The 12,684-nt window shown below is 48.8% G+C and overlaps 2 protein-coding genes across 2 annotated transcripts in view; one reads left to right on the top strand and one right to left on the bottom strand.

Annotated features, from left to right (window-relative positions):
- Positions 1 to 4,719, top strand: part of EIF3A (eukaryotic translation initiation factor 3 subunit A) — a 29,334-nt gene extending 24,615 nt beyond the window's left edge. The window contains exons 20-22 of the mRNA XM_074545305.1: positions 1,424 to 1,598; positions 2,014 to 2,180; positions 3,455 to 4,719. Coding sequence (XP_074401406.1) covers positions 1,424 to 1,598; positions 2,014 to 2,180; positions 3,455 to 3,696 — 584 coding nt within the window. The 3' untranslated portion in view covers positions 3,697 to 4,719. The remainder of the gene's footprint in view (positions 1 to 1,423; positions 1,599 to 2,013; positions 2,181 to 3,454) is intronic.
- NANOS1 (nanos C2HC-type zinc finger 1) lies at positions 4,183 to 12,082 on the bottom strand. Its single transcript, XM_074545307.1, has one exon. The coding sequence runs from the start codon at positions 11,962 to 11,964 to the stop codon at positions 11,179 to 11,181; it is 786 nt and encodes a 261-aa protein (XP_074401408.1). The 5' UTR covers positions 11,965 to 12,082; the 3' UTR covers positions 4,183 to 11,178.
- Positions 12,083 to 12,684: the final 602 nt, after the last annotated feature.

The following is a 12,684-nucleotide window of genomic DNA, read 5'->3' as shown; positions in this document are numbered from 1 at the left end:
TATTATATTAAAACTATACTAAAAGAATAGAAGAAAGGTTTTCATCAGAAGGCTGGCTAAGAACAGAAAAAGAAAGAATGATAACAAAAGCTTATGTCTCAGACAAAGTCTGAGCCAGCTGACTGTGATTGGCCATTAATTAGAAACACCCACATGAGACCAATCACAGATGCACCTGTTGCATTCCACAGCAGCCGATAATCATTGTTTACATTTTATTCCTGAGGTCTCTCAGCTTCTCAGGAGAAAAAATCCTAAGGAAAGGATTTTTCAGAAAATACCATGGCTACACACTCCTCCACTTAGCATAATTAAACCTTTTCATTTGGTTGAAGTTAAAAAAAATTGCTTGTGTGGGAGATATGTGAGGCTCACACTTAACACTGGTCACTTCCCTGTGTGCAAAAACAAAATATACAAGTTGAATGCTCTGCTGGGAGCATTCTCACTAGATTAACATACCTTGGACTCTTTCCCTACCACTTCCATTTGTCTGAAGTTAATCTTCTAAAGGAAGATTTTGATACTTCATTCAAGTGGGTGTGGTTTTGATAAGCCCTTCCTGTGTGTTCAGAGATAAAGTTTTTAACATTCCCTTTTTGTTTTTAACTCTTACTGAGAGTCCTGTTAAGAGCAGAGCTTGAATTAGATGACCTTCTTAGGTCCCTTAAAATCTAAATTATCCTTCTTGTATTGTTTATTTCTATTCTTAAGTGTCATTGGTGGTGTCTAGAGCTGTTCCTGATTCTTCTCGGAACTGTTGATGACATTTGAATGTTGGTATTATTTTGATTTCCTGGTTCTTTTCCCTTACGTATTGGCAGGCACCATGTCAGCTTCCATAAACACTAATCATATCATCCAAACCTTTAGAAAACTTACTATAAATATCAAAACTTGCACTCCAGTTTTTCCTATTTAAAGCCTAAGCAAGCTACATAATAAAGAACTCCCATTCATAAATAGCTGAGCAGTACTGCAGGGTGCACTGTGTTAAGTGGATGGTAACAAAAGTCATATTTTAAAGTAGTGCTTTAAAAAGCAGTAAGTCCTTTAAAAATCTGCTTGCTTAAAATCTCCTCACTTGTGGATTTTCACAAAGAAATCTGCTGTCTGGGCTACACCCTCTGCTTCTTCTTTACTTGTTTTGCACCAGACCCTTGTGGTTTCTGGCTGAAAGCTGCAGGGTGCAGCCAGCTCTGCTGAATTGCAGCCCTGTGCATTACTGGCTTTACATTTAGCAGCTTGCACAGTGTTTTCTCTGTGCCTCCCATGTGCAAACTTCCTACAAACATCTTGAGTTGCATCTTCAGGAGGCAGAACTTGAAGAACCAGTTTCTGTGAGGGAAGTAAAGGGTTCTTTGTCTACAAGAGAGATCAGAGGTCGCTCACAAACTCCTTTGACTGTGTTTCTTTCTTCCAGGGGGGTGGAGAGAACGAGAGAAGGCTCGTGAGGACAGCTGGGGCCCTCCCCGAGACTCCAGACCTTCGGGAGACCGTGAATGGGATCGAGACAAAGATCGGGATGAAAGCGAGAAGGAGCGGGAATTCGACAGGGAGAGAGATTTTGATCGAGACGATCGTTTCAGGCGTCCCAGGTCTGACTGCTCTGTTTAAGTACTTCTAGAATGTTTCTGCAAAAAGAAAAAAGGGCTCTGCTGATACAGAAATAACGTGGAATTGCTGAGTGAAGGGAACAAGGGTTAGTTTGTGTGAAACTAAGCACTTCAGGGCAGCAAATGGATAGGGGCATTTTGGGGCCTTTTTGGTTTGTTATTTTTAGGATGATATCTGTTTACAGGAGGAATTCCACAATGCTTAAAATGCTTTTAAATTTTTCTTTTTAACCTATTATCAAGAGAATTCTATGTTAGGCTCCAGGAAAACAAAACCAATTTTGGAAGTACGTTAAATATACACCCTGTAAATATCTGTGTTGTGATTTATTACTGCTCCTTTCCATAGCAAAGATAAAAATCCTAACGTTTTGTTTTATGTTCTGTGTGGCCAAAGGGATGAAGGCGGTTGGAGGAGAGGGCCAGCTGAGGAAACTTCCAGCTGGAGAGATTCGAGTCGCCGTGAGGAGTGGGACAGAGGTGGCCGTGACCTGAGGGACCGGCGTGGTGACGACAGGGAGCCGCCCCTCAGGAGAGGGATCCCCCTGCGATCCGGGGACGAGCGTACGTTCCCTTTGGTGTCCCCAAAGTCCTGCATGCTGCACAGAGCCTCCCTCTTCCTGACACTGCCAGGGGAATAGATTTCAGCCTGTCTTTAAACTGCCTTTCCATAAAGAAAATAATAAACAGCACCTTTGGCATAATAGGGAGTTCTTCAGGGAATCTTAAACTATTTCTAACTGTGTTGTTTTCCATCTTAGTAGCATTTCACTTCTACAGTAGGAGGATAGCATTTCAAGTATGCACTTCTCATAGGATTGTGTTCTGGGTGTACATAGTCCTTGTGTTCAGATTATCAAGACAGACATCCCAGAAAGAAAATTCTTACAACCCTTTCCTTAAAACTGTTAAAATGTGACGGAAATATTTCAGAATGAGGGTTTCACACTATTAATAGTATTAATTTTGATGACAGACATATATTAATTTCATGTCATTATTAATCCTTTGCTGTGTTCTAAAAATATACTAACAGCAAATCCATTTAGCCTGGAGGGACCACCACATCTTCCAATTCTGACATTCTTACCTTCAGAATCTCATTTTGTCTCTGCCCCAAATGTGGGTGCTCCTTGGGAGCAAGCTGGAACAGAGCATGGCAACACAGAGATGCTGCTGACAGAAAGGCAGAATGTGCTCAGTGTGGAGATGATTTTTTTAAATGTATCAAGAAGTTTTGGGATTTGACTTCTTGGCATCTGCCACAGCTTAGTTCACACACAGCCGGGGTGGCAATCTTAGCATCCTTTTGGTGGAAATGAACAGTTTTTCATACAGTAAAGGGTGGCGGATGCTGTTACCAGTGGAGTGATGTAATTCAGTACCATTTTACCTCTGATTCCAGTAGGCTGAAGAGCAATTTCCTCTCTTTTAATAACAGCGAAATTTTCCACAGATGTTTTTGAGTCAGGATTTTTCTGTTTTCAGGATTCAGTCATTTCTATGGAGACACTTTTGTGATTTTTATTCTGCTAATATAAGAATATATTTCTATGCCATAAAACCACATACATCAGTAGATCATTCTTACTGCAGCTACTGTGTTTTAAAGATGACACTGGGCTTGCTCACCACAATCCCAGACCTGAAAAGAGGTTTGAGTAGTTCTGCTGTACTTTCCTATAAAATCAAAACATGTATTTGGCCATTGTGATGGTATTGCTGTTGTCAGGGCTGAGGATCAGTAAACCCCAGTGCAGGGTGGGGGCTGTTTGTTGCAGCTCTTGCAGGCTGCTGCTGGAGCGAGACTGAGTTGTTTCTGTTCTCCCCGCCCGCAGAGAGCTCGTGGCGGCGCGCCGACGACAGGAGGGAAGAGCGCGGCGAGGAGCGGGAAGCGCCGCGGCGCTCGGGGCCTGCTCCTGCTGCTCCTCCAGCCTCTGCTCCCCCAGCAGCTTCCAAAGAGAGAGAAAGGGATGGGGAGAAGGAGAAAGGATCCTGGAAAGCAGAGAAGGAGCGCGAGCCCGCACGCCGCACTAAAAACGAGACAGACGAAGAAGGGTGGACCACTGTACGACGTTAAGTGGGAATCACAGAGTTTAACCGATGTTTTAGCTTTGATTTGATGAAATCCACAGATTATATTTGTGCTTATAAACATTCTGAATTTGGAATTCTTTAACCAATGTTTTGAGGTAACATGAAAGCATGAATTACTTACTCATATAGATTGATCATGCACAAAACTCACAGCAGAAGGTTGGAAATTGAATGCCAGGTTTTGAGATTTCAAATGATGCTTATTTCATGGGTCATTTGTTGCTAAAATAAAAAGAAGCAAGCCCAACAGCTGTCTTCAGTACAGCTTCTCTTCTGCACCAAAAACAGGCTGCCCTTTTTATTTTTAGTCTCTCTTAGTTTGGAATGGGGTATTATTGTCACAGGACACGCATCTGAAAACGCCTCTGTTCACACGGTGGAATTATTGAAAAAGCAGAGCTAAAAGAATTTGCATAATTAGCCAAAAAGTAGAAAAGCCCTCTTTACATAGGTATTTTTGAGGGCAGGCTGTTTCTGAGATATTCTATCACTATCTAAATTCAGTAAGTTGTTTAAATTTGAATTGAATACAATAAACATTGTGAATTAGCTACACTGGGATATTTTCTGTAGATTTACTTGAATCCATAATGCCTCTGAGGCCACTTTGCAGTCATTGTTCCAGTAATGTACACACTGCTGCAGTGTACAAATCAAACTTGCAGCTTTTACAATTTGTGTTTTGGTAAGCATATGGCTATGTACTTTCTGTTGCCAATATCACAACTGCTTTTTCCATTACTGGATAATTCATGCCTTTCAAGGATTTATAAATATTGTCATATTTAAAATGTGTGGTTTTGGAGAAATTGTTCAATTTTCCCCCCAATTCTTTGTCTTCAGGGTCAATTCTTTCCCTTTCCAAAAAAGTGATTTGTAGTAATGGCTGTGTTGACTTTAAAGCTGGGGTGCAGTAACAACAAGGAACAATCTGGTCACACTGAAGCCAACACAGAACTTGCTGCTGTGTGTTTCTTCAATGATAAATAAACAAGTTAAGGAATTAGCTGCTGCAGTGTCTTGACTTTTTGGTGAGTCCTGCACCGTGTGTTCGTGCAGAACAGCTATTGAACAACCATTTTCTGTTCTCAGACCTGTTCTGTACCTGCTGAAGGAGAAGGTGAGAACACCTGGGCTGGTTTCTCCCTGAGAAACCTGGTGTGTGAACAGAACTTGTAATACTGCTCTTGTCCTTTTCCTGCCCTCTTCTGGGGTATCCAGGGCCAGTAGTTTTCTTGGGAAAACCTCGCTCTCCGAGCCATCTTCTCAGGGCTTGATTTTTGTGTCTTTGGATCCTGTCATTGCTGGTTGAATCACAGAACTCCTTCAGAAGTAGTGTTTTCTAAGCATAAAAAAAGTATTTTTTGTTCTTTATACAGTCCCAAAAAGGATGGGACTAGAGACCAGCAGCCATCCAGTTATGGTGGTTACTGGATCTGGAGTAGAGGTGCTGCTGTTCTTCAGCCACCTCCTGCTGTCCTTGCATTCTGTGTCACTGGATGCTATGAAAGGGGACACTGCTGGCTGTGGAATTCCTGTGGTACTTAAAACTGTGTTTGTCCAGTGTGGTTTTGAAGACCTCTGAGGCTGAGGACTGTACAAGTGTTCTGGGAAGCCTCTTCCAGTGCTTGCCTGCTCCAGAGTGAAAAATCAGTGTCACAGAATGGTTTGGGGTGGAAGGGGAGCTCAAAGGACATCCAGTCCAACCCTCAGCTGCCATGAGTAGGGACATATTCAATAGGTCATGTTGCTCAGAGCTTCAGTGTTTCCAGGGAAGGGGCATCCACCCTGTCTCTGGGCAATGTGTGCCACTGTTTTCCACCCTCATTGTTAAAAAACCTCTTGTAGCTAATCTGAATCAACCATCCTTCAGTTTAAAACCATTACTCCTTTTCCTATCACAACAAAGTCTGCCAAAAAATCTGTGCCCATCCTTCTTACAGGCAGGCCCCCTTCAAAGGCCACAGTTAGGGCTCTGTGGAACCTTCTGTTCCCCAGGCTGAGAAGCCCCAGCTCTCAGCCTTTCCTCACTGGGGAGGTGCTCCAGCTCTCTGGTCTTTTTTGTGGCCCTCAAAAAGTTTAGACCTCTCTCTTTTGGCTTCTACCCTGTATCTCTCTGTTCACTGCGTGCTACTGTGGAAAGCTGGAATTTTCCAGATAACTTCCTAGTAGGAAATGGGAGACTGCTGTGAGGTGTTCCTTTTTCCAGGCTGTTCCTTTTCCCAGGCTGAACAAGCCCTGTGCCCTCAACCTTTCCTCCCAGGTGTGTGCTCCAGCCCTGGACACTGTGTTGGTCCTCTGCTGAACCCACATTTGGCTGAGTCCTGGTGGGGGGGGAATGGAACCCCAAAGAGCACACAGGAGAGATGGGGTGAACTGAGGGGGACATTTCCCTTCTGCAGGCTGGGAACAGTTCAGTGCCCAGCTCAGACAGCCTGGGCTCTGCTGGCTCGTGCTCACCTTTTCCCTGTTTGTGCCCCCAGCCTGGCACTGCAGGGCTCCTTCCTTGGCTGCCCTGCTCCCTCCTGAGGTCAGCAGGCTCCTGTCCATCCCTCTGGCCAGCAGCCCTGTCCCAGCTGTGTCCCCAGGGCTGGGTCCCCCCTCAGTGCCATCCTGTGGCTGCTCCAGGCCTGGAGGATGTTCCAGCCCTGCCCACAGTGCTGCCTCTGTTATGTGGGCTCCATCCTGAGCTGGGTGCAAGGACAGTGTGTGAGACAGTGCTGAAAGCCTTGCTAAAGCTGACATGAAGAACATCCAGTGCTCCTTCCCTCATCCACAAAGATACTTTATTGTAGAAGGCAGGTGAGCCAGGCATGGCTTACCCTCAGTAATTCCATTCTGGCTGTTCCCAGTTGTCTTCTGCATGTCCCCAAAAAGATGTTCTGGAATAATTTCTTCTGATTCTCCCAGGAACTGAAGTGATACCATCTGGCCTTTTATCACAACATTTGCCTTCCTGCAGCCTTGGAATGTGTAAATAGTGATTATACCTTCAGTTGCACAGTTTTAATTGTATCCACACAAAGACACTTCCACGCAGGGATGGGTGTTAGTCATCCCTGCACCAGCTAAAGCTGCTTCCCAATCTGTGTTGTTAATTTGCATTATTTGAGATTGTGGTAATGTTGTCAGTGAGTGTTACATTCTTAGGGCTGGGCAGATGTGAGCTTTGCAGGCATGCCAGGGTGTCTATTTTATTGCTTCATCTGCTTAGACACAATACTGACAATGATCAAAAACCTCTGCTGACCAAATCCAACAGCTCAAACCTCCATCTCCATCATTAAACATGAACACAAAATTTGGTTACCTGAAAATGCTGATGAAGCCAAATGAGTTCTGTGTCAATCTTTGCCTTGTTTGAGTCACATTCCCTTAAACAGCTAAATTTTTCAGTGAACCTTAGAAGAACACAAACTGTGACAGGCTGTGTTTAGAAGGCAGAACTTAAGGCTGCTGCTGTTTGACTGGGTGCAAATGTTGCTGGATTAAAATAAATCTCCAGCAGAGGACTGTCAGGTATGAAAAGTGCAGTTTCCTTCCTACTCCAGGAGCAGTCCAGACACTGACCCAGCCCATGGGCAGGGCCAGCAGGGTCCTCAGCAGAAGGGGGGCATAGTTGGCATTATATTTAAGCTTTACCTATAAAAACGAGTAATTTTTTTACAAAATCCACATTTATGAGAACTGGCAGGGTGCAGTGGTGTTTCTCCTGACTGGGCACAGCCACATCTGCAGCCCAGGACATGTCATGACTGACTCAGGCCATGAGGATGGTGGGCAGCCAGGAGCCATCTCAGACAGCAAGAGTACTGGAAGGCTTGTCTTGCTGCAAATGAAAGATATCTCTGTCACTTCCCTGTCCTTGGGCTGCTCTCCTTGGCAGGAGCTGCTGCATGTAAGCAAGTTTTCCTCCTGTGGCTAAAGGGTTCTGCTGAGTGGTGCCAGCCTACAAAGGGAAGGCATTGGGTCAGTGAAATGCAAGATCCAAATTGTGCCTCTCATTCAGGCACCAGTGCCCATCCTGTGGTTTACTGCAGCACTGCAAGAAGTAGGCACTCGAGTAACAAAAACACCCAATTCTTCCTTTTTTGCCATGGCAGGACCAGCTGGAGCTGAAATGTTCAACACTTTGTCTGGTCCTCCTCTTAAATAAATGTAATGCATTTAACTACAGTAGGATGGAGGTTCTAAAAACTATTCCACTGCATTTTACTAATCAAAGCCTCCCTTGCTGCACTTTAAGTTTCTCTCTTGGGCAGAAGGCTTCGCTAAACCTTGTTCCACTTTTAGTGCATCACTTGTTTTGTCCAGAAAACAGACATTTTAGAATCATCTTCCTCCCCATGCAACTCTTTGCAACTCATCTCCAGTAAAAATTAATCTATATATCTGGTGGGTCAAACTGGCACTGTAAAAAAAATAAAAAAAGAAAAAATAAAAAAGGACATTTTATAGCTGTTGAGGTTTGGTCCTATGGCATCTACCTGAGGCACTGGTCAGCAGACTGACAGTAACCTGCCCAAACAGAACTTCCACTGAAGATGGGCACAAACTTACCTGACTTCAGCTGAATCAAGTTACCTATACACCTGAAAGTAGTTTCTAATTAAAAGTAGCTTGCTTTTTGCCAAGACTAGCACCAGCTGAGGATGACTGTCCAATATTGTGTTCACTGCTCTTGCCAGACTATCATTATAGAGAAGATTCCATGACTTACATGCACAAGTTTAAACAGGTGACCATAATATTTTGATTTGCAAATGCTTGCAGAAGAGTGAAAATAGTATCTCACTTTTCAGAGATTTTAGATTAAGCTCTTTGCTTTTCCTAGAATTTAAATTACCAATGCAAACAGCTCCCTGTATTTAAGGAGTCAAAGTAGCAAAACAAACACTGTCTACTGTAATAACCTTTCCAGACTGACCAAGAACAAGCATCTTTCTGTTCACTCAGTGCCACAAGGAGTGTGCTGGTACGCCAGAAATGACAGGAGCTCACTTCAAAAATCCTTTGAAGTTTAGTTTTTGTTAGACTCACACTTGTAAATCTTTAAAGGGCAAGCTGTCCTGTTGAATGATTACATAAAGTAACTGAAGAGCCTTGCTGTCAGGCTGGCTTTTGCTGAATCCTGTCATCTTTCTGCAGTAGTCTGAGGTTTGTTTTTGGTTTTTTTACTTCCCCCACCCCCAACTGGTCTTGAAGCTGTTACCCTTGCACTTCACCTGTGATGGGATGCCCAGTGCTGGGTAGCAGCAGGGCCAGGCAGCTCCTGGCCTCTCCAGAGCAAGGCTGCAGCTCCCTGCAGAACAGAACCACGAGCTGCAGGCTGTGGACACAAGCTTTCCTCTCACACAGGCTCTGCAGAAGGCCAGTGCCATGCAGGACACAGATCTGCTGTTATCCTGAGGGATTTCAGGCTGGTGCTGCACAGCAGCTGAATGGAAAGAGCAAGAGGAGGGCCAGGGTCATGGCAAACCCCTCCAATCCAGCCCAGCGAACCCTCAGAAAACACCCGAGACACATTTTCTCTTTGATCTTTCTTGCTTTTGTGTCCAGTAACAGTCAGCTGCATCAAAATGTATATAAGGATCTTCAAACTTCCCACAAGGAGGTAACAAAATTACAGAAGAAAACTCTTCCCACAGCATCACACTGGAGCTCAATTCTAATGTGGACACAGACTAAACCTATGTGGACCAGGAATCACAAAACCAAACACATCTAACTTTAACAGCTTAGAAAGAGCCTGTGGTGCACTCCCCATAGAGCAAGAGACAAAATGTAGTGTATTCAGCACAAGGATAGCTGCAGCCACTGAGTGTTATTTAATGCAAACCCCACTGCATTTGATAATTAGACCTGACACCATCTTTGGAGCCATCTGATGGAGATTTAAGGGAACACTTCCACACAAAATCAGATTTTCCCTCCTAACTGCTGCAGCTGGGAGTCAACAGTGAGTAATGAACCCTGGGTCCCCATGCTCAGCCCATCCCACACACGTTTTGACTCCATCCTTGACTGTCCTGCTCTCCTGACCCCATCTGCCACCCTGCTGAGCAGCTTTTCAAAAAAAACCCACTCGAGTGTGGATTACTCCTCAGTTTCCTAGTTCCCTTTTTCTGTCCCATCTCCTTTCTCACCTTCCTGGTGATGTCCCACCCCTCTTCACCTCCCTGCTGCACAGCAGTGTGACTCTGCCCTGAAAACTCCAGCACCCGTCTCTGCTCCAGAGTACTCTTAAACTCCAAACTGCTGCTGCTCCTTGTCCTGCCTCTGGGTAACAAAAAACCCCCCAAAAAACTAAAATCAAAAACAAACAAAAACTCAAAAATTCAAAACAAAAAAAAAATCCCAACTAAAAACAAACAAAAACATCCAAAACAAAACAGAAATAACTAATAGACAAACCAACCAAACAAAAAAGCCTTTTTTCACTTTGGTATTAGAAGTGATATAGCCCCAGCTGATATTCAGTACCAAGGAACTGCCATCACCCAGAGTGGTCCAGGACTTCTGCCTAATTCTTATGCTTTGTACAGTCGGTGTAGAGTTAAGGATATTTGTTATCCACACGGGAAGATCTCTTTTACTTGCAGGGAGTTAAAGCCACATTCTCTGAACTCTTGAAAACAAACAACCTCCCTTTCTTCCGCTCTCCTACGGTCACAGCTTTCTGCTTTGTGCAGGTCTCGTTCCATCCGGGTTCCCCCATTCTCCACCACAAACACAGCTGCATCAAAGCCTGCTCCACTGCCCTTCTTTCTGCCTTTCTGCCAGCAGCACGGGCTCGGTTTGCACTCTAGCCCAGAGCCAGCACGTTTTCAAACACACACTTGGATGTTTTCTCCCCTCAGACTTCCCCTAAAGCCGCGTATTCCACAGGAGGATCAGCGGGACCAGCGCCATCGGTGCCCACGGGAGGCAGGCTGACCGCTGGGACGCTGCGATTCCGGGAGGCAGCTGCGAACCACCGAGCGCAGCTCCGATGGCGATTTGCACACCGGTATTAACACCGGCCAAGGAAACCGCTGGGATGTTTGCTTTAAGCGCTGAAAGGCGGAGTGTTGTACCCCAATTAAACAGCTTGTTATTAGCAATAAAGAGCGGCTCTCCCGTCGCACTGAGCGCTCGGGCGGGCCGGGCGGGCGGCAGAAGGCGGCGCTGCCCCGCCACGGGCACCGGGATCCCCGCCACGGGCACCGGGACCCCGACACCTCCCCCGGACCCCCCCCACACACCGCACCCAGTCAGACCTCGCCGTCTCCATAAAAATCACATATAGATATATTTTTTCTTACAATAAACAAACACAGCGCATCTCCGCCTCGCAGTGCCCGTGCCCGGCGCCGGGCTCCGCGCGTTCCAGCGCGCAGCGGCCGCCCCGGGGCCGAGGCCGGGAGCGGGTCCGGGGCGGTGTCAGCGCTGGGGGGCGCGGGGCGAGCCCCGGGGGTCCCGGCCGCTAGCGGCCCTTCCTGCCCAGCGCGGTCCGGGCGTGCCGGAGCTGCCGCGCCGCCGGCACTTTGGACAGGGGGCAGTACTTGATGGTGTGGGCATTGTCGCCGCTGGCGCCGCACAGGGGGCAGGTGTAGCGCCGCAGCACCGGGCACAGGACGCGGCCATCGGGTCCCTTGAGGATGTGCGTGGTGTAGAGGGCCACCGCCTCCTTGTTGTTCCGGCAGAAGACGCAGACCTGCAGCTCGGGCTTGAGCAGGCGGGAGGCGGCCCGCGGGTGCGCCGGCAGCCGCCCCGCCACCACCACGCCGCCCCAGGCGTGGGCAGAGCCCTCCCGGCCCGGGTGCTCCCCCGAGCAGTCGAACACCACGGCGGCGGGGCCGCCGCGCCCGGGAAAGGGGCTGAACTCGGCGAAGCGCTCCTCCAGCAGCCCCTCTCCGTGGTGGTGGTGGTGGTGATGGTGGTGATGCCCGCACAGCTCCAGGTCGTGCAAGTCCAGAGCGCCCTCGAAGTATGGCCCCGCCGCCTCTTCTTCCTCCTCCTCCTCTTCCTCCTCCTCCTCGGCCGGCGGCACGGCGGCCGCTACCACCACCGAGGGGGGCTCGGGGCCGAAGCCCTTGCCGGGCCGCACGGCCTTGGTGATGAGCGTGGCCAGCCCCAGGTAATCGTTCCAGGAGTTGAAGACGTTCCCGCAGGCGCTGTGGTTCCGGCCGCCGTAGCGGGCGCCCGGCAGGCACTCCACGGGCGGGAGGTGCCGGTGCTGCTCCAGCTTGGTGCCCGGGAATGCCTCCATGGGAGCGGCCCCGCCTCGGGCGCGGTGCGGGGCAGCGCCGGGCGCTCCGTGCGCTCCCCGCCGCTCCCGCTCCTCACTCCCGCCGCCGCCTCTGCGAGCGCGCGGCCGCGCGGAGCGCCTCAAGTAGGGGGCGGGGGCGAGGCCGCCAAGCTCCCATTGGCTGACGGCCAGAGCTCCTTCGCTCTCATTGGCTGAGTGGCGGAGGGGGCGTGGCTCGGCTGCGGTCGGGGCGCGCTCCGGTCCCGCAGGTGCGGCCGGACCGGGGACAGGACCGGGACACCGGGATAGGGATACCGAGACCGGGACTGGGACACCGGGGGGCGGGGACCGTGGGATCGGGATATGGGGGGACGGGGATTGGGGAACCAGGATACCGGGGGACGGGGACCGGGACCGGGATGGAGATCGGGACCGGGATGGGAATGGAGATCGGGACTAGCACCGGCACCAGAATCAGAAGTGGGATCGGGAGAGATATCGGGATCGGGACTGGGGACCGGAATCAGGAGCGAGACCGGGACTAGGATGGGGATGGGGATGCCGATCGGGATCGGGACTGGGACCGGAATCAGGAGCGGGAGGGGGACCGGGACGGGGAGCGGGAGCGGAGCCGCAGGATGATCCGGGAGCAGCCCGTGTAGCCGGACCTGACAGGGCACAGGCCCGGGCGGTGCCGCTCCGAGAGCCCGGCACTGACACTGGCAGGGGGGAATCGCAGCC

This window comes from Zonotrichia albicollis, chromosome 7 (assembly GCF_047830755.1).
Source record: "Zonotrichia albicollis isolate bZonAlb1 chromosome 7, bZonAlb1.hap1, whole genome shotgun sequence".
NCBI lineage: Eukaryota > Metazoa > Chordata > Aves > Passeriformes > Passerellidae > Zonotrichia > Zonotrichia albicollis.
The sequence above is the reverse complement of the archived record's forward strand: the minus strand, read 5'-3'. Positions and strand labels throughout refer to the sequence as shown.